This window comes from Myodes glareolus, chromosome 21 (genome assembly GCF_982192425.1).
Source record: "Myodes glareolus chromosome 21, mMyoGla1.1, whole genome shotgun sequence".
Classification (NCBI taxonomy): Eukaryota; Metazoa; Chordata; class Mammalia; order Rodentia; family Cricetidae; genus Myodes; species Myodes glareolus.
Window position 1 is genome coordinate 35,373,065 of NC_142046.1, and position 19,231 is coordinate 35,392,295.

General features: G+C 46.2%; 1 protein-coding gene and 1 long non-coding RNA gene across 7 annotated transcripts in view; one reads left to right on the plus strand and one right to left on the minus strand.

Annotated features, from left to right (window-relative positions):
• Cacnb4 (calcium voltage-gated channel auxiliary subunit beta 4) overlaps positions 1-19,231 on the minus strand; it is a 265,879-nt gene that overhangs the window by 37,754 nt on the left and 208,894 nt on the right. For 4 of the 6 annotated variants that reach the window (XM_085681129.2, XM_048425900.3, XM_048425901.3 and 1 more), the window contains 4 exons: positions 9,459-9,578; positions 6,619-6,741; positions 3,292-3,422; positions 793-869 (listed from right to left, as the gene is read on the minus strand). In XM_085681129.2, the coding sequence (XP_085537255.1) occupies positions 793-869; positions 3,292-3,422; positions 6,619-6,741; positions 9,459-9,578 (451 nt within the window). Of the gene's footprint in view, positions 1-792; positions 870-3,291; positions 3,425-6,618; positions 6,742-9,458; positions 9,579-19,231 lie in introns of those variants that run through there. The other 2 variants (XM_048425904.3, XM_048425903.3) reach the window with 2 other exon arrangements.
• On the plus strand, positions 2,014-5,785 carry LOC125394802 (uncharacterized). Its single transcript, XR_007230334.3, has 2 exons — positions 2,014-2,786; positions 4,952-5,785. It is a non-coding gene; the product is annotated as an uncharacterized LOC125394802 (long non-coding RNA).

A 19,231-nucleotide genomic window follows, 5' to 3' on the forward strand; every position in this document is an offset into this window, starting at 1 on the left:
TTCTGTCATCCAAGCATTAGGTCCTGTCAACATGGGGTCACCGAGAGGGACATGTTGGTTCTCAGCCCTGGAGGTCAGCATGAATCCTCACAAACAAGGACTAAGTCCCCAGAACTGCCCCAGCATCAACCCAGCATTGACATGAACTGCAGAGCCTTGACCTGCCGTATGAACTGGCGACATTGAAGGCTCTCATACAGCCTCAGTTCCTGGCCAGAGTGAAATTAGCTTTCAGGAGTCAGAAAATGTGATGGGAGAGAACTTTCTAGGAGAACATCTTCATTAAATCCAAAGACACACAGAGGCTTTATTGAGATACCCTGTCTCTTCATTGCATCCATTCTGGGACTCAACTGGGACTGCCTGATGTCCAATAATAAAGACAAGGTAATCTTGGCTGCAGGGGGGCCATATGCCCCCCAGTATGTACAACCTGGTCCCAACATGGGCTACAGTCTCATCTACCTACAGAACATTGTTGTGACAATCCATGAGCTTTTATATCTACGGGCCTCACAATCTTGAAGTACCTTGAGTTCTTGAGTAGAGTAATGAACTCAAGGTTGGTTTATACATGGAGAAGTAGTGGGTATAGGGGGCGAGTGAGACTTTTCAAAATTATACTGATGACCTGAATTTTGTTTCATTAGTACATTTTAAGTCAAACTAGAATTCAAATGAGCAAGGAAATCTTAAATAAAAGAAGCCTTACGTTTTCAATCAAGCCTTTATTCCCAAATCAGTAAGAACATCGGCACACGTGCTCTAGCGTTTGGGAGCAAGCCCGCTCACCTGTTGTTGTGGGGGTCGCTCGAAACGTCCCTGACACCATTTCTCCGAGACTGGAGGAAGAGTTTCCACTCGATTTCCTAGAACATGGAAACAAATTTAAGACTCTTGCCCTAGATCCTCTGAAAACAGAAACTGGGAATCCAAGGTGTTCTTTGGCCTTCTACTAAATAATTCAAAGTATACCGAGACCTGCTGGAAGAGCTTCAAGAATTTGCTCTAGTGATTTCTCTGACCTCAGAGGAAGTGGAGATCTCATCGAGACCTGGAAATACTTTGCAAGTTCTCTTTTCTGGTTATTCGTACAAAAATTGAGCAGAGGGACCCCTGGTGAGGATGCTCTTTGGAGCTATGTGTTTACCCTAAGAAGTGTTTACCTATTGAAGTATCAGTCAGAGGCCAGACAGCTTAGAACAAGCAAGAGGACCCCAAGAACTTCTCCTTAAAAGTTTAACTGGGGGCAGGGTGGGGGGGCAGTGTTCCACAACCTGTTCCTAATGCCAACAGTAAGAGCTATCAGTCATGATTCATATATGTTCATAGGCCAATGATGAACAGTTCTGTCACTTACTGGCTATGGAGCATATCGTGATACATCCTGAGTGTTGGTTTTCCCCATCTACGGACATAGACATTACTATACCTTACAGACAGAAGCATGACGAAAGAACTTCTGTGAATGAACCATTGGTTTTATTGTTTCTCGTGCCTCGAAGTAAATTTTATGCGTGTGTATTTATATATGTATGTATATATATATGTATGTATATATGCATGTATTAATAACAGCCACAACGGTGGGAGATTGTTAGTGAGCCACATTCTAGCAGGAGACAATCAAGGCTAAACTAGAGAAAGAGATAAATATCTAATTTCCTAGAGTAGTAAGTGTAAGAGAAACAGTTAAGTTGGGAAGGGATGAAAAATGCAAGGAAGAGGTGAGCCTGGAGTGGGTACAAGTTAAAATAGTGCAGGGAAGGAAGGGCTCACTGGGACTGTGGAGCAAGAACCTGAAAGAGATGAAGCGATCTGGTAACAGTCAAGGAGGAAGAGGGGTCCCGGTAGAAGGGAGGAGCTGCAAAGGCCCCAGGGAAGAGCCAGCTGTGCGAAGAAGCATGGAGAACGAAATGTCTAGAGTAAAGGGCACCAGAGGGTTAATAATAAAACATCTAAACAGAAGATTAATCATTAGAAGGGAGGTGAACTGTGCTTCTGAGAGTTGCCATGACTACTGAAAGGTTTTCATTAGGATAGCAGGGAAGGAAGACTTAAATAACACACCGGTTTCTTCAATACAAAAATTGATTGAAAAGCAAGATTGAATCAGAAGAACTGCTTCAGCCAGACATGACGGTCACAGTGATGATCCAGGGCTAGGGCGCGGGGCTGGTGTGGAGCTGCCTCACCAAAGACAAGCCAAGACTACAGAGCAGGACTGTCTCAAAGCAATGGTAACAGTAACAGAACTTTAGAAAACTTCGAATACATATGAAATCAGTGCTTCAGGGAGCTCCAGTGAGACCCAGTGTGGCCAGGACCTTCTCTTAGGCTCTGCTCACCCTCCTGGAACCTGCCCCTTGCACTCTGAAGCCTGGTTGCTGTTTCCTTTGACCATAGAGGCGGGTGCATTGCAAATCCCCAGCACAGTGTCAGCTGAAGAAGACGGCACAGGAAGCCAAGCAGAGAAAAGTGTCCCCAGGACTGTCCACACACCTTCACCTTCGGGGCCCACTGGACAGAGGTTTTGACAGGGAACCAAACAAAACCACAACTCTCGGTCATGTCAGTTGCAACCTGAGCTGTCCTGAGAATTGAGGCCCCGGGGAATCCCCCCAGAAGAAAACTGGGGTTCGGAAATGGGTTTCCTGAGCCCACAGGAAGCAGCTTCGACTGTGGAGTTTATGTGGATTTCTGAGTTGCTGTGGTTCAGAACACAGTGGAAATGGTTAAACCCCAAACGTTTGTGTCCTCCTCAAGAACAGCCTTACAGTATGCAGGTAAGGGTCCCTTTGCCTTAAAAGCAGGTTTTCATTGGGGTGAAGACAAAGAGAGCCTGAAAGAACACGTTGCTGAGAGAACAGAAACGCCAGCAGAAAACAGAGGGTGAGATAAAAGAACAAACCGCTTCGGCCAGTTTTTAATGAGAAACTTGAAAATAGTACCCAATTTCCCCACGACAAAAAGAAGCAAGGAAGGAGAAAGGGAGAGATGAAAGAGGGAGGGGGAGAGAGTGAGGGAGGAGGGAAGGGAGAGAGGAAAAGAGGGAGAGGGAGGGAATGAAAGAGGGAGGGAGAGAGGGAAAGAGGGAGAGGGAGGGAATGAAAGAGGGAGGGAGAGAGGGAAAGAGAAAGAAGGAAGGAAGGAAAGAGAGGGGGAGGGAGGGATAGAGAGAGGGAAGGAATGAGGGAATGAAAGAGGGTGAAAGGGAGGAAGGGAGAGAAAGAAGGGAGGAGGGAGGGAGGGAGGGAGGGCAGGCCAGCTCATGGAGAAGACAGATGTTACCCGCCATGAAATCGGCCCCTTTTCTGCTCCTGCTGAATGCGTATGTTCTCCAGCCGCAGCGGACTCGGGATGAAGCCAATCTCGCAGCCCTCTTTAACCAGCCTTCCTATCCACCAATCGTTGTTATATTTCTGGAATGCAGAGAGGAAAGCTGCTATCAATAGTAATTCAGTTATCCTCATGTTTCAGTAGCTAATTCCAGGGAAGCCAAGGGCTCCAATGCTATTCGTCTGGTCTACAATGCCACATTGTACATACAGTGCAGAGACAACCAACACCCTGCTTTTGCATTTTGTGGGCAATGTTTTCAGCCCACAGACTAAAGGAGGATTCTTCAGGGTATTATTTGTAATGGCCCAGCTGGTACATACGGTCTCTGCCGTAACTCACGGATTCTGTGGCCTTACTGTGAGAATAGTCACAACCACTCGAGAGCATGGCTGCAGTTCACTCTAAGCGTCAGCAGCATGGTCTTACTCAGGGGACCAGCAAAACTAGGTTGGCAGTTATTCGTCTGCTGGGGCCTCAAAGAAATGTTCCTTCTGTAATTTCTAGAAAATAGATAGAAATCACGTTGTTTAAACCTCCAAGGAAAGAGTACAAAGGCCCCTCCGTGATCTTTATCAGTGTTGATAAGAAACTCTTTTCTGTGTGTGTGGGGTGTGTGTGTGTGTGTGGTGTGGTGTGTGTGCGTGTTCTACAACACATACCAACTCTAGGAGGCGTTCTGAGCTCAGAGGAAGGTGGAATTTACATAACTCTAACACTGACACTGTGACAAGGCAGAGTGAAAGGTGCGTTGAATCATCACAGCACGGAATTCTGAGTAACTTGACTAGTTCTAAGTACCAATCTCATATTCAAACGCAAGCGACATGGCAGGACTCAGCCCTTTCTGCACAGAGCTCCTGCAGAAAGAAGCCAGGCGCTGTGCCAATCAAGAGACTGAGCTGAAGGGAGCCTGAGCTGATGTGATAGAACGCCTTGAACAATCTGGGTCTTAGTTTCCTGTCTTTAATTCAGGGGAACACACCTGAAATAACAAACCTGTTTATTCTGTAATTAGGAAAAGGCAAGCGGGCCCTTTTGGACTCTTTTGGTGCGCACATTTTACTGTGGCGGGGACAACACAGACATGAGTCAGGGTTTCCTGGGGTTTTAGTTATTTCCTGAAATTAAGTCAGCCCACTGGGACATTAATTTGTTAAGTGGTACCCCAGTGACCTGAAGGGCTGCCTAAGATGCTAATGCGACTTCCCAAAAGGGTTCACTCTGGTTCTAGGAAACAGATAAAGAACACTGAGCTTCTAACTCAATGTGAGTGACAGTTCTCTGGCCACCAGGAAGCCAGGCGCTGAGCAAAGTCACCAGCTTCAGCCCTCCCTGTTTGGTTTCAGAGCAGGCACAATCGTGGCTTTTCTTGACCTTTAACCCTTCACATTACTGAGAAAACAGAACGTGCGTGGCTGCCTGAGAGACGGCACGAGAGGAAGGACTCGGCCTGCTACAGCAGCCTGCCCTTCCATGTGACTGGCGTCCCAGGGGTTGAGCCAGCTTTCTGGAAAGGCCCCCTTAGCACGGTTCCAGTCTTGCCCGTTTTGCTTTCCCTAAAGTGATTAGCATGTTCTCATTCCATGTTGTTTTTTATTTGACCTGCAAGACTTGAAAACAAGTGGCTCTGAGCCACGTACGATGACCAGATCGGTAGCTACACTGGGGAAGAAATAGGAGCTGCCAGACGGAAGGAAAATCCCTTGCTCAACAGCTCACAGACTCAACAGCGATCAGCAAGATACATCAAAGAATTCTCAGAGCAGCTCGAAGGGGCCACAGGCAAAGGAAGGGCTGGCTTTTGCAGCAGGCCGAGTCCTTCCTCTCGTCCGCTGCTGCAACACCTGGCCCCTTTTCTGCCATCTCTGTTTCAAAAGCTGAATCTAGAGGCTGACGCTACTTCCTGTAATTCCAAGAGACTTTGAGAAGCTGACCTCCATCCTTTATTCCGGCCCCCTCACTTTCTCCACTATACACACTGGAGTGAGACCCCCCCCCCCCACGTTAGACCCCTCCAAGTCTCCTTTGCCCATTACAGCTCCCACTCCCAATACAAGGCTGGTCACATGTCTGATTTATCCCAAATTACTTTCCAGCCCACTGGCAAGACCAGACTCCTGCTCTGGCTCAAGATGCTCCTTTTAAAATCCGGCCCTTTGGACTGGAGATAAGAGCTCAGCTGTAGCGTTTGCGCGGTGTGCATGAGGCCTGAATTCCACCCCCAGCACGGCTGATAGAAAAGCCATGTTTCTTGAATCACCGACACAGACCCTGCTGTTTCGCTACTGCCCTCTGGCCACTCTGCAGTGCTGCAGGAGGTCCCTTCCCTGATGCCACTCTGTGCCCAACTCGGACTCTTCCTCCATACTGATGCCGCCTTCCTATTCTGTGAACTTCCAGGACACCGGTCCATGTTTTTTAAATAGTAGAATTTATCAATCCATACAGAAATCATCGATACTATTCGCCCCGCCTCTCGACTCAGAGTTCCTCACCCGTAGCAGCGCCGTCTCATCCTCCAGCACAGAGCACAATGCTGGGTACCAAACAGAACTCCACTGTACCTAGGCTGACCACAAACTTAAGCTTCTGGTGTGATAATTTCATTGTCGTACCTTTCTATAAGTGAGGTCTCAAGTCCTCCTTACAATGCTCACTGTTTCCTAGAGTTCTCTGCTCCTTTCTTAACTTCAACAATGTGAAGACCACAGTTCTATCATGTGGGTCTAATGTGTGTGTGGGGGGGTCTCACTCCACGGTGTCATGATAATACCCCTCTGTAAAAAGTCCCTCCTAGATACTGCTATGCTATGAAACTCACGCTTCCTTAAGTTACACCCATAGATCCATGGGTCTATAGTCCCACAGGTGCGCCTGCAGTGTAACCTACACTAGACCCTGGGTTCGGTTCCTAACAAGAGAGAGAGAGAGAGAGAGAGAGAGAGAGAGAGAGAGAGAGAGAGAGAGAGAGGCAAAACCTAAAATTCATTGCATCATTTCAAACGCTGAGTAGGCCCCCGTGTTGGAATGCAGGCGATGATCTCAGCTTCTAAATCTCAGCCAGAGGAAAGGATGGAGAGGCCCAGGGCATTAACCGAGCTCCCCCCCCCCCCCCCCGCCCCGCACTGGCTGCTCCCTGGGCCTCCTCTCCTGTGTGTCACAAGGCCCCCCTGCACTGGCTGCTCCCTGGGCTTCCTCTCCTGTGTGTCAGGCTCAGGCTGATTCCCAGCTGTAGCTCTTTGCCAGATGAAGGGGTGCAGTACGTCCTACATTTACCTCTTTAATGTGAAGAAAGTCCTTGGCATCGAAGGAGATGGCTGTGCTGGGAACGGGCACATCCTCATCCAGGGCGCCGCAGTAGCTCACGTTCGTTTTCACGGCAAACGCTACAGGTTTGGACTGGAGGCAGCCATGCGGAAGGAGGAGGGAGGAGGAGAGAGGAACATTTGTCACACTGAAACATGTCACAGGATGAGTGATGGTTCCAGGAACGAGGGAAGCACTTTCCACAGAGGGATCGCCGCTGGGTTTTAGAGTCGCGGGCCACATCCAGAAATCTGCAGCGATGACGCTGAGAAGGACTCATTCCTCTCAGCTCAGCCATTTCCCTTCTTCTGTAGTACTTTCTAACATCCCCAATAAAGAGCTAGCCCCTACAGGACTGGGGACAGAGGGACAGGGGTGGGGACTGTCTGCTTTGTTCTCTACTCTCACAAACTATTTATTTAAACGGTAACAGATACTGTCCCAACTGTGAGATACAGGGCATGTACACTGGGGTACCGGGAATGCTAGGAAGTCAGCTCAGTTGATGAAGTGCTTGCTGCACAAGAACAAGGTACTGAATTCAGATCCCCAGCATCTCTGACAAAAGCTGGGTGCAAGGGTGCGCATCTTTAACCTCAGCACTGGAGAGGCAGGGACCAGAGGATCCCTGGGGTTAGCCGGCCAGTCTAGTCAGATGGTGAACTCCACGTTCAGTAAGAGCCCTGTCTTAAATGTTAAGTTGGAGAGTGGTTAGGAAAACACATTAACCTCTGACCTGCACACACATGCACATAAACATGCATGTGCACACTCATAGGTATACACACACACACACACACACACACACACACACACACATGAACAGGTCTACACATAGAAGTAAAACAGGCTAGGAAATGTACGCTGGGTATTAAAAACTTGAGGAGGGGTAGAAAACAAGATTTTTTTTTATTTTAAAGAGCCTCAGATCTGAAAACCATAGATATTTTGTAGCTGAATCTCTTGTCTTGCCAGGCCCAAGGGGCCAGTGTGAGTTAAACCTAACAAGCAGGCTCTTCACCTGTCATCTCCTAGCTTCTAACAGTTGGTTTTAAAGCCTGTATATAAACTCCTGTTGGCAAAGCGCTCCTGAGCAGTGCAGCCTGTGGGGGTGAAGCCAGTCACAAGCCCAGGCTATGGTCCTGCCACCACCGTTTACCTGGGTGATCCCACAGTAACGAAACAGGTGGTGAAGGGTTTTTCAAAACAACAACTGGCAACATGTGAGATCCACGCTCTCCGAGCTCCTGGGCAGCTGTGCTGTAGACTTATCTATTTGCACTGGGAATGTCAACAGCTGAGGTAGGACCCACATCAGACGGGCTTTAGCTCCCTCCAGGGCACTATGCAGATGCTCTGCTATCAGGGAGCACAGACGGCACAGAGTGTGGAGGCCACCAGCACAGACACAGAGAGCGGGGAAGCTGACGCCTCGTCCACCCGTCCCATTCTTCTCTTGCTTCGATCGCTAAACGATCTCATCATAAAATAAAAAAAAAAGAAGGAAATTAACTTTATTTGGGTTTGAGTCTAAAATTCAGAAAGGTGCCTGCCATAGCATAGGAGCTGGCCATGGGAGTAAGAGGAGAGGCTAGCCACGAACGCTGTCTTCCGTGTTGTTACTGTGCATAAAATTAATTTGAAAAAAGGTCTGTTCTTTAAAAAAAAAATGAGTTATAAAGACATAGGTAGAACAGGGGAACTCTTCCAAGTCATCTGGTCCTAAAACTCCATCATGTAATTGGTTTCCACGGCACCCTGTGTGTCGGCTGGAAGAGGAGGAGCTAAAGCTTCTGTCACTCCCCTTTGCTGCTCTCATTTGACTTATTCAAAGTTCTAAACCAGGTCTGATGGTGCATGTCGGAAGGCCATGTATTAAGTCCACAAGTTCAAGACCAGAGTGGGCAATGTAGTGGACCCCTTCTCAAACAAGCCAGCACACAAAGTAATGTCCTGGACTTTATACTGAGATGGGAATCTGAAACCTAGAATTCAAAGACTAGAGGAAGCTGTGGAATGACCCATAACACAACGGTGCCTGTTTGGTGTATAACAAAGATGAGGGAGTGACGGGGAGGGGTCAAAGACAGAGAACTCGGGCTGGCAGCTCAGAAGGCTCGCTGCCAGTCCTGGGTGAGGTGAGTTTGATATTGCCACACTGCTAAGTTGGGAAATGACCGACAATTACCAGTAAGTCAAACAGAAAAAAAGCAAAGGTTCACAGGAAATGGCCCCCTGCAATTGCCACCAACCTCTGTGAGGGGAACACACTCAGAGAACCTTGCAATCTGAACCCTTATCAGGATGGCTGGGAAGCAAGTTCTCCGGAGACAGCACCATGCTGTTTAATTTTATAACAACTTGACATACGCTACAGTCATTTGAAAAGAGGGAATGTCGTTTGTAAAAAATGCTCCCACCAAATCAGCCTATAGGCAAAGCCTGGGGAGCATCTTCCTGATTAATGATTGATGTAGAAGGGCTCAGCCCATTGCCGGAAGTCTCACACCGCCGGCAGGTAGTCCTGGTTGATATCAGAAAGTAAGCTAAGCAGGCCACAGAGAGCAGCCCGTAAGCAGAATTCCTCCGCTGCTCTCACTTCAGTTCCTGCCTCCAGGTTCCTGCCCTGCCTGAGATCCTGCTGATTTCCCTCGGGGAGTTGTCAGCTGATGAACTCTTTCCTCCCACATGGCGTATGGTCAGTATTTATCAGAAACCCCCAGGCAGATGTGAGGTAGGATGCTGAGCACAGGGTTTGAGCAATATGCCAGTTTTCAACAAAAGAAAGGGGATGCGGGGGGGGGGGTCACCTTTGCTCTCTCAAGCTGTATAGCTGCTTGCTGTTCTCTCTCTTGCCGAATCGCTTCCCGGTCCTCTTCCAAAGAGACATCGGAATCCGACGGCCTGCTTGTATAGGAATCTGCGGAACCCTGGGGAAAGAGCACAGAAGGCTTAAGTGGGGTAAAGTGTAGCTTCTGGCATCAGCACAGTCATAGCAGAATCCTGGGTGAGTGAGTTTTTCCACTGCCACGGAACTCAGTGCCCACACACAGAGCCTTGCTGCAGACGTAGCCAAGCATCTGTCTTATGTGGAAGGTAGCATGTAGTGGCATTTCATTGGCATCGCAATACATGAAGCTTGCCTAAGGATCAGAGAGTAAAAGGGCCCACTGGTCAGCCTCACAGACCAAGCAGTGATGGCACACACCTTTAATCCCAGTAGCCACACTAGTTGTCATAGAAACCAGGCGGTGCATGCCTTTAATCCCAGCCCTAGAGAGGAATATAAGACGGGAGGAGACAGCTCTCCGACACAGTCTCATTCTGAGATTCCTGGGGGAAGGATCGTCACTTCGGACTGAGGTCGAGGTAAGAGCCAGTGGCTGGCTGTTTTGCTTTTCTGACCTTCAGGTTGAACCCCAGTTTCTGTCTCTGAGTTTTCATGAATCGTGCTGCAGTAGCAATGTTGTGAAGGGAAACACTGCGACTAGATTGGGACTAGGACAGAAACTGCAATGAGAACAATGTGGTCTTCAGCCCTTATTCTCGTTTGGCGTCATCTGTATATCGGGCTGATAATTGCTCATGGCTGAAATTCCCTCTCTTGCACACACAGCTAAGTGCCAAGGGAAACCCGGGCTGTTTATAAGGGCTACAAGGTAGGCCAGTCCTTCACATAAAAGTCTGCCAGGTATTCTAGGCCTGGAGGCCAAAAATGAATGTCCCACCATTGCAGAGGATCCTTGGGTGACTGTCCAGGCCGTCAGCTGTCTCTGTCATTTTTATAGCTTGGGATGTTATTAGCTCTGCACTTCCTGTTTACTCAGGCAATATTTTAACCTTCTCAGGTCTGTGATGGGGTTGAAGACTAGGTAGTTATACCATTTTCTTTGTTACCGAATTAAAAAAAAAAAAGAAGCCTACAGAACAGATGTGAAGTGTATAATGTTGAGAGACATAAAAGCTAAAGTTGTTTATCTAAGAAAATGTTTTGAGGCCTAAAAAGATATTTTTAGGATGGTAATACAGGTTACGGTAGAAAGTGAATTAGGTACAAAACTATCTCACCAAGATAGGATAGATAACAGAATATTTTCTCAAACTGCCAAATACAAATGGACTGAACATTGTAAATATAATTTTTATACCTGATAATTGTTCTTATTTTATATAGTTTTGTTGTGTTAGAGTTAAAACCCTTTTCTTTTTATTTAGATAAAAAGGGGGAAATGTGAGAAAATCTTTTTGTACAATGTAAAGATGTATCTCTGTCTAAGGTATCTTCTGATTGGTTTAATAAAAAATTGAACAGCCAATAGCTAGACAGGAGAGGATAGGCAGGACTTCTGGGCAGAGAGAGAAGCTGGGAGGAATCTAGGTGCTCAGATTTTGCCAGCAGACTCAGAGCAGGTGGGACAGGCTGTACTGAGGAAAAGTAAAGAGTCATGTGGCAGAATGTAGATGTAAAAACCATAGGTTAATTAAGTATATGAGTTAGGAAAACAAGTATAGCAAGCCTAAGCCAAAGGTCAAGCATGCCTAACTCGTCATAAGTCTCCATGTCATTTGGGGATTGGTGGTACAAAGCCTACTGAAGGTAGCGGTTCCTTTAGAGGGTCAAGTCCTGGTTCTACCTCCAGCCTCTCCACTGAACTTCCTAGTCCCCAGATGACTTTGAACCAGTCTCCTCCTCTGGAAGAAGACATATTATCGATTTCATAGTATAAAATGCGGAAAGGCACACTGGGCAGCCTGCCCTCCCTGAGTGCTTGCTATCACAAGGGTGTGAGGCTAGATGCCTGAACCTTTTCATTCAACATTAAACGCAGCAGGTTCAAAGCCCATGTTTAGCTATACTAAATATATTAGTTATATTAAAACGCTACAAGACCCACCACCTAGTGAGAGCACAATAAATTAGCTTTCTTGTTTCCTTTCACTACTGCTGGCCCAGGTCCATGCTGATTTTAAAAAAGAATTAAAATATAATAATTTTTCAACTCACATACATGTAAAATAGCTTGTGTAAAATGTGGTCATTTTTCTTATTGTATTTATTCCACAGCAAATGCGCTATGATAAATGTAGTATGTCCAAATCCATGTGCTTACCCAGTACTTTTCAAAGTGCCCTTCACAGAGGAAATGCATTTGTTAACCAAATTATAATTAAATTCCTCAGTGAAAAATCTGTTGTGTGGGGGGGAATAGGGAGCCACAAAAGGGATGAAAAGCAGGGTGACTTTGAGCCATTGTCTAAAAAGAGGGCTACCTTGAAATCCTTCAAAATGGAGTTCTCTCTAACACATCTTTCCAAATTTAGGTACACCTTCATAAAATCCCAACTGAGGGAGAGAAAAAAGAGAGAAAAACACTTCTCAAATAGCAATAAATGACAGTTTGTAGTCAGCCTTAGCTAACCCTTTGTTGCAGTAGAACTGAGGGGTGACCCATTCTAAGGTGTTGTGGTACACAGGCTGCTCTAAGCAAAAAGTAACTAGACAGTGTACCCTTGAAGGATGTACCTTGTGTGCTTGGTGCTTATGTGCTGACGAAGGCTAGTGCGTGCAGTGGACAGGGTAGCAGGCTGCTCCTGGTCAGAGGTGAAAACAATCCACCCTCATCCCCCGGAGATGCTTCTGTCCTAAAACTCCCTTCATGTCTCTTAAATCATGGCATCCGGTCATTTCTGAGCATAAGAAAGTAATCCAAAGACTCCTGCTTACATTTCCAAATGTGAACAAGATGAGAAACATCCCAGAATGTTAATACGTTCTGTATTGCCAAATTGGTGGAGGTTTCTGTTTACTTCTAGTTGGTGAGAACACGGTAACCCCGAGAGCACTCTGACACCCACCTCCAACACCTGTTTCATCACCGTAGGCATTCTGGCTTTAGTCCAGTGTCACATTTCTCTGGCTAGGAAAACTATCAGGGCTGTCTTTCAAAGTTGGAGAAACAAGAGAAACCCAACACTAAAAGCCTCGATTTGGCTGCAGGGCATGCTCGGTTGGCTGGGTACTGACTCTTCTTTTCTTTTTAAATTTATTTTTAAATTTTATTCCAACTGGTTGAAAGAGAGTATAAACATGTCCTAGGAGGGAAGGAGAGATGGAGAGAGGGAGGGAAGAAGGGATGGATCTACACACTTGTGCACAGAGATAGCAAAGGGTCAAGCAGCACAGAGAGGCAGGGAGGAGCTGCCTGGGCTGGCCTTGAAGACAGTTTAAAAATGGCAGGGACCGGCCAGACTGGGATGGTGGGAAAGGGATCACCCCAAAGTCTCACTATTTAATTAATAAGAAAAATAGCAAAAAGGAAATCGCAGTCGATACCACAGGACAGGCTGAAGACGTATATACGTTATTCACCCCTGCCGCAAGGTGGCGCACACCTGGGATCCCACCACTCAAAGGCTGAGGTACGAAATGGGACAGCCGAACGACATGGCAAATTCCAGGCCCGTTTGATCTACACTCTGAGACCTTGGCCCCACCAAAATAAATTCCAGAGAAGTGTTTAATAAGATGGGTAAGACGTGATCTGTGTAATTCATCAAGTGATCTAATATAGGACCGCATGCCAAATAAGCGAGTTTACATGTGTAAACAGGTTGAAAAATGATTGTCTTAACTCTTTTTTTTAAAGCCAATGAAGACATGTGCCAGCCCTGGTGGATGGAGAGAGCAAATTTATTATCCTATGTAGCAGTTCTTCTGGTATTTTAATATGTCAGGAGGTATCAAAGTTACCGTCCCTTGAAGGTTCTTAAGCAGACACCACTGTAGATGGCGCCTTACAGTGGTGGTTCTCAACCTGTGGGTCGCGACCCCTTTAGAGGGTTGAATGACCCTTCCACAGGAGTCTCATATTACATATCCTGCATATCAGATATTTACATTATGACTTTTAAAACAGTAGCAAAATCACGGATGTGAAGTAGCAGTGGAAACAATTTTATGATTGGGCATCACCACAACACGTGAAACTGTATTACAGGATCGCAGCATTAGGAAGGTTGAGAATCACCGCTCTAGTGCCTCCAAGGAACCAACCAGATGCAAAGCCATTCAAAGCATCATAAAAGCATACGTCTTAACCAAGCACTGTAGTGTGTGTCTGTCATCCCAGCAACGTGGGAGCCTGAGGCAGGAGGATCACTTGAGTCTAGGAGTTCCAATCCACCTTAGGCAACAAAGCAAGATCCCTGTCTCAGAAAAAAAATGAATAAGAAATGAGAAATAAATCCACATCTTCGTGAACATCAGTGGAAAGACACAAGCCTTTCTACTCTCATGAGGATCAAAGTCTCTTCGTGTTCCATACTGTAAGGGATTTTCTGGCTTCGCTCCTTTCCAGAACCTTTCTGAGTACAGAATACATAAAGTCAGTAGAAACATTGGGAAATTATTTTATAAATGGATGAGGAGTGATCTACATTTCAAAGGAGCTCTTCGCATGTGTAAGGGTTATTCCCTGGAGAAGGAGAGTGACTGACAGTCAGTCTACCAGCAGAAGGGTTTCTCCTTCTCTGGGAGGGTATGCAGGGTAGGTAGGTGAACTGCCGTGGGCTCTGGTGCCAGGGTACTGAGTTTACATCATCTTGCTTTGTTGGCTGTGGCTTTGGCAAGTTGCCGGAAGCTTCGGAGTCCATTTGCTTCTTTTGCAACATGTAAGTCAGAGCCTCCTACTGTCTGACTTGAGATAGAACATCATATTTTCTTTTAATCACCCTGGGGAAAATTCAGGAAATGAAACAGTTAATCTTTGACTCCTTCAATTTCAGATCTGGCAACTTTTCAACAGCAAAATTTTGTTTGTCCCAGAGTTCTAGGATATATTATCTCTTCCACTACCTCCCCCTCCTCCTGCCCTCTTCGCCATTCCTCTTCCACTTTTTAAATAGTGTTAGGGTATTGGGAGTTGTCTCAGACAATAAAATCTTTGCCGTTCAAGCGTGAGGACCCGAGTTCAGACCCCTAGAAACAGGTGTGCTCAGCTGTTCACACTTTTGCTATTCCAGAGCTGAGGGTTAGAGACGGGGGGATCCCTGGAGCCATGCTAGCATATTGGTGAGCTCCAGGTTCAGTGAAGGGACTTGTCTTTAAAAAAATAATATGGAGAGGCATAAAAGAAGACAACCTAACAGCAACCTTCATGTCTATGTGCACTCCACACGCCAAACATACACACACATGGACATGAACACACACAAAATAAACAACTGTATTGAAGTGTAACTCAAATACCATTTAAACCATTTAATTTAAAATTCTCTCTCTCTCTCTCTCTCTCTCTCTGTGTGTGTGTGTGTGTGTACACAACTGTATTGAGGTGTAACTTAAATACCATAGAATGCATTTAAACCATTTAATTTAAAATTCTCTCTCTCTCTCTCTCTCTCTCTCTCTCTCTCTCTCTCTGTGTGTGTGTGTGTGTGTGTACACAACTGTATTGAGGTGTAACTTAAATACCATAGAATGCATTTAAACCATTTAATTTAAAATTCTCTCTCTCTCTCTCTCTCTCTCTCTCTCTCTGTGTGTGTGTGTGTGTGTGTGTGTGTGTGTCCGCGCATGCGCACGTAAAAGAGAGAGAGTGAGATATGGGTTTGGAGGTTAGAGGACAGCTCTGCGGTGTTGCTTCTTCTCTCCCACCTTTATACGGAATCTGGGGATCGAACTCCTGGTCATCGGGTTTTACAGACGAGCGTTTAACCAGACGAGCCACCTCACCAGCCCTAGATCCAGACATTCCAATGAAGTAATGACCTTACAAGTTGCAGTTTCTTCCCACTCTAATGTACTATTAGAACATTTCTGCCACTTCAGAATGAGTCCGTTTTCAGCCCCTCTCCCCTCCCTTCTCTAGGCACAGGAACCCTCATACTCATTAGTCCTCTAACGTGGAAATAAGCTGTCTGTTTTACGAGCAATTTTAGTGGCTGGATATAGCTAACATATATTACACCAGATTAAGGCAAGAAGGCAGGATAATCTAAAAACGTTTGGCTGTAAAATACAATGAGAGTAGAATGGAGTCTTGCTCTTGTTGCCCATAGGGATTCATAGTTCTTCGGTCCTGAGTATCCACTAACCAGTTCATTCACGGATACTAGCCGTTCAACTGGTACTGTCGGGGTCCCTGTGTTAAACTTTTCCACATGTGACTGCCATGCTGTGGCCGGCAATAGAGACACTCAAAGGGTCAGTTTCCTGACGTCAGAAAAGTGAACTTTCAACTTAAAAAAAAAAGTGGCATTTTCCTCGTGGTCTTTGTACTAGTACGATGGTCACAGGATATGGACTTGAGTCTGTGTCTCTCCACTGAGCTTGCAGTAACCCCACAATGTCCCTTTCTATGCCACAGAAGGAGCACTGCCTTTTCCTGATGACTTCCCTAAATTTCTCAAGCTAGATGAGTGACTGAACCACTCTAAGACAAAATACATAAGAGGGATCAGTAGCCTCCATCTTTGTAGGCTGCCTCCCTCTCTTTCTTGTTGACGTTCTTTTTTCTCTATGATCTCCTTCCCGAATCATGTCCACGGATCCTCGCTAGGGCACAAGCCTGTCAGGACCCTAACTATGTTTGAGTACCATGTCTGGTACAGCAGGACCTTGTGGTAAGGCACACTCCTTCCCACCACCTCTTCTTTGTTCCACAGCCTTAGTTAGGATGCCAAAATTTCAAATTGTGAATTTCATTCATCTCTATTTTAATGATAACTTGGCATTTTAGACATCAGCAGATGAATCTAACATAACCGTGGAAGTACCGTGTCCTGTAACTCTGCAACAAAGCCCAGGGCCATGGGCATGCTGGGAAGGCCTCCCACTATGAGTTCTGTCTCCACCCCACCCTTTTTTTTTGGCATGTTCTCACTACTGTGTTACCCAAAGTGGCCTGGAACTCACAATTTTCCTGCCTCAGCATGTTCCTGGGACTACAGGCATGTGTTAGCAAACTCAGCTCGTGTTTGGGGGCAGAGACAAACTCTTTCTATATATAGCCCAAGACTTTGATATGTTGTCCAGTGTCTTCAAACTTGTAACCCCTGACCCTCTCCTGAGGGCTGGTTTCCATTTTCATCCAAGTGATAACTTCCTCACAGAGTTCACACTGCACACACCCTGAACATCATTAAGTTAGGTAAAGATTTGATATCAATACATTCTAGAAATAAGTAAAGCACAATCTTTATCTTAATTTTCTGTTGCAAAATAGGAAGTAGTAGATCCTTTAGTCATAGTTTAACATAATTTATTTAAAAGAAAAAAACAATCAGTTATAAGGTCAGTCTACCAAGTTTGGTGATTATGGTGACTGCCCTGATTTCAGAGGATATTTCTTTGGGTTGCCAGTTGGAAGAGGCCCATCAATGGAGCAAACCCAAGAATCCGCACTGACTACACAGGTCCAGGGAGAGCGATGCTGGGCAGGTCAGATGTAAGGGTGATGGTACCCTATGTGGCCTCTTAGGCATTCTGGGAGAGGAGAGGTTGAGATGTGAACCAGCAGGTTTGCAGGTCCAAAGGCCAGAACCAGCCTACATAATCAAGATGAACATCTGTCCTACTTCAATTAGGTGACTAGACGCTTACAGGTCAAAGGTGCCTCTTCAGGTGTGCTGAACAAAGCTGGCTCCTTCTAAAATGGCTGCTAGAGAGGCTATCAGATGACTTCTGACTTCATTATAATTCCATTTGTGTGCTGAGCAACAAACCCTCCAATTCTATGCCAGCTGACAGTTGTCATGGAAGCCACTTGAAAGAATCACAAAAAGAAATAAAACGCAGAGAACTTAACCCCCCATCTGCCTATTCCCATAAGTGACATTAGTCCCCCATCCACCTGTTCCCATCAGTGAGATGGCTAGTCCCACAAGGAACAAGACTAGTCTCCACCACCTATTCCCACAAGGGACATGACCAGTTCGCCACCCACCTATTCCTACAATGACATGACTAGTCCCCATCCACCTGTTCCCATCAGTGACATGACTAGTCCCCCACCTGTTAGCCCACCTTCCCCCCTCTGGGTTAGCTACTTTCCCCACTGCTGTGACAAAATAACCCGGCAGAAGCAATTTAAAGACAGGAAGGTTTATTAGAGTTCACAGTTTGGGCGTGCAGTCCATCGCGGTGGGGAGGGCACGGTGGCAGGAGTGCAGGGCAGCTGCACACAGTATATTACGGAGCACAGAGAGGTGGCTGCTACAGCTTAGGCCAATTTCTCCTTTTTATTTAGTAGGGGATCACAGCAGGGACCATAACCTATGAATGGTACCACCCATATTGAAGGTGGGTCTTCCCACCTCCCTTATCCCAGTCTAGAAACTTCCTCAGAAACGTACCCAAAGGTTTGCTGCCATGGTGATCCTAAACCTCATCAAGTCGACAACAAACCGTTCATGCCCTCATTTCTTTTCATCTCTCACTCTAATTTCAAGATCCACAGGGGTTGAAATGTTGATTTGAGAAGATTATTTCACATTTCTATTCTTGGCCAAGAATCAATGTCTCTTTTACAACTCAGTTGGCTTTCTCTTGTTACTGGTTCCATAACTCAAAGAGGGAAAAACAATATAGTTTGAGGGCAAAGCTGGAAACAGACTGAACCAAAAACATAAAAATTAGGGAAAGAAGAAGAATAACAACAACAAAACACAAGAAGTTGCTGTACATAGACAAGAAAGGCTTCGATATTCAGTCATTAACGTGTGTGTGTGTGTGTGTGTGTGTGTGTGTTGCTCAACCAATTAGTCCAAGTACAGAAAAAACCCTCTGTGGAGCTGAGAAATAAAGTTGAAAGGCTCTGTGAATTCAACAAGGACTTTATCACTATAGGAATAATGAGTATGAGGGGCGAGGTTGGGCTGGGGGAGGGAAGAGAATCTACTGGAAGAAGTAACACATCAAGCCACCATGCTAACTTCTCATCAGCAGCCACAGGCTGAGCAGCTTGGTCAACTCTAACACTTGTGACAGTGCAGGGGACACAGGTGAGTATCGGGGCTGTGCCCCTGACTGATCCCAGTGCTGGCTCCTTGAGACATTAGCTTCAGCCTGAGCTCTCTAGACAACGCGGCATCTCAAGCTCTACTAATGGAGCTTCAGCAGAGCCATCATGGAGGAAATCCTGCCCCACTGCCTCTACAATGCATGCTGCCTGCAGCTCAGGCATCTCTTGGTTCTTAGAAACATGGGCTTCTCTGCTCTTCTGAAACCTGGGTAGTCCCTTTTCCGTATTTCCCCCAGAGTGGTCCACAGAGTGCCCCACCAAACCTTCTTTACAACAGGGTCTAGTTCCTTGCCGGTCAGACTAGAGACATAGTAACAACATGTAAGCTTCACCTTAGGGCAATCACTTGTGCCTTCAAAGAGCAAGACTCTTCCTCTGCCAGATAAAGCAAGAAACAACACACCCCGCCTGACAAGAGAAGATGGGGGAAAAGGGACTTGCCACACCCATGCCACCCTTAGATGGTGCCCTGGAACCGCTTTTCCACTGATCAAAGTTCCTAGTGGGAGAAGGCACAAGTGGGAGCTAACAGCGCCTGCGTATTTCATAAAGAATAGAAG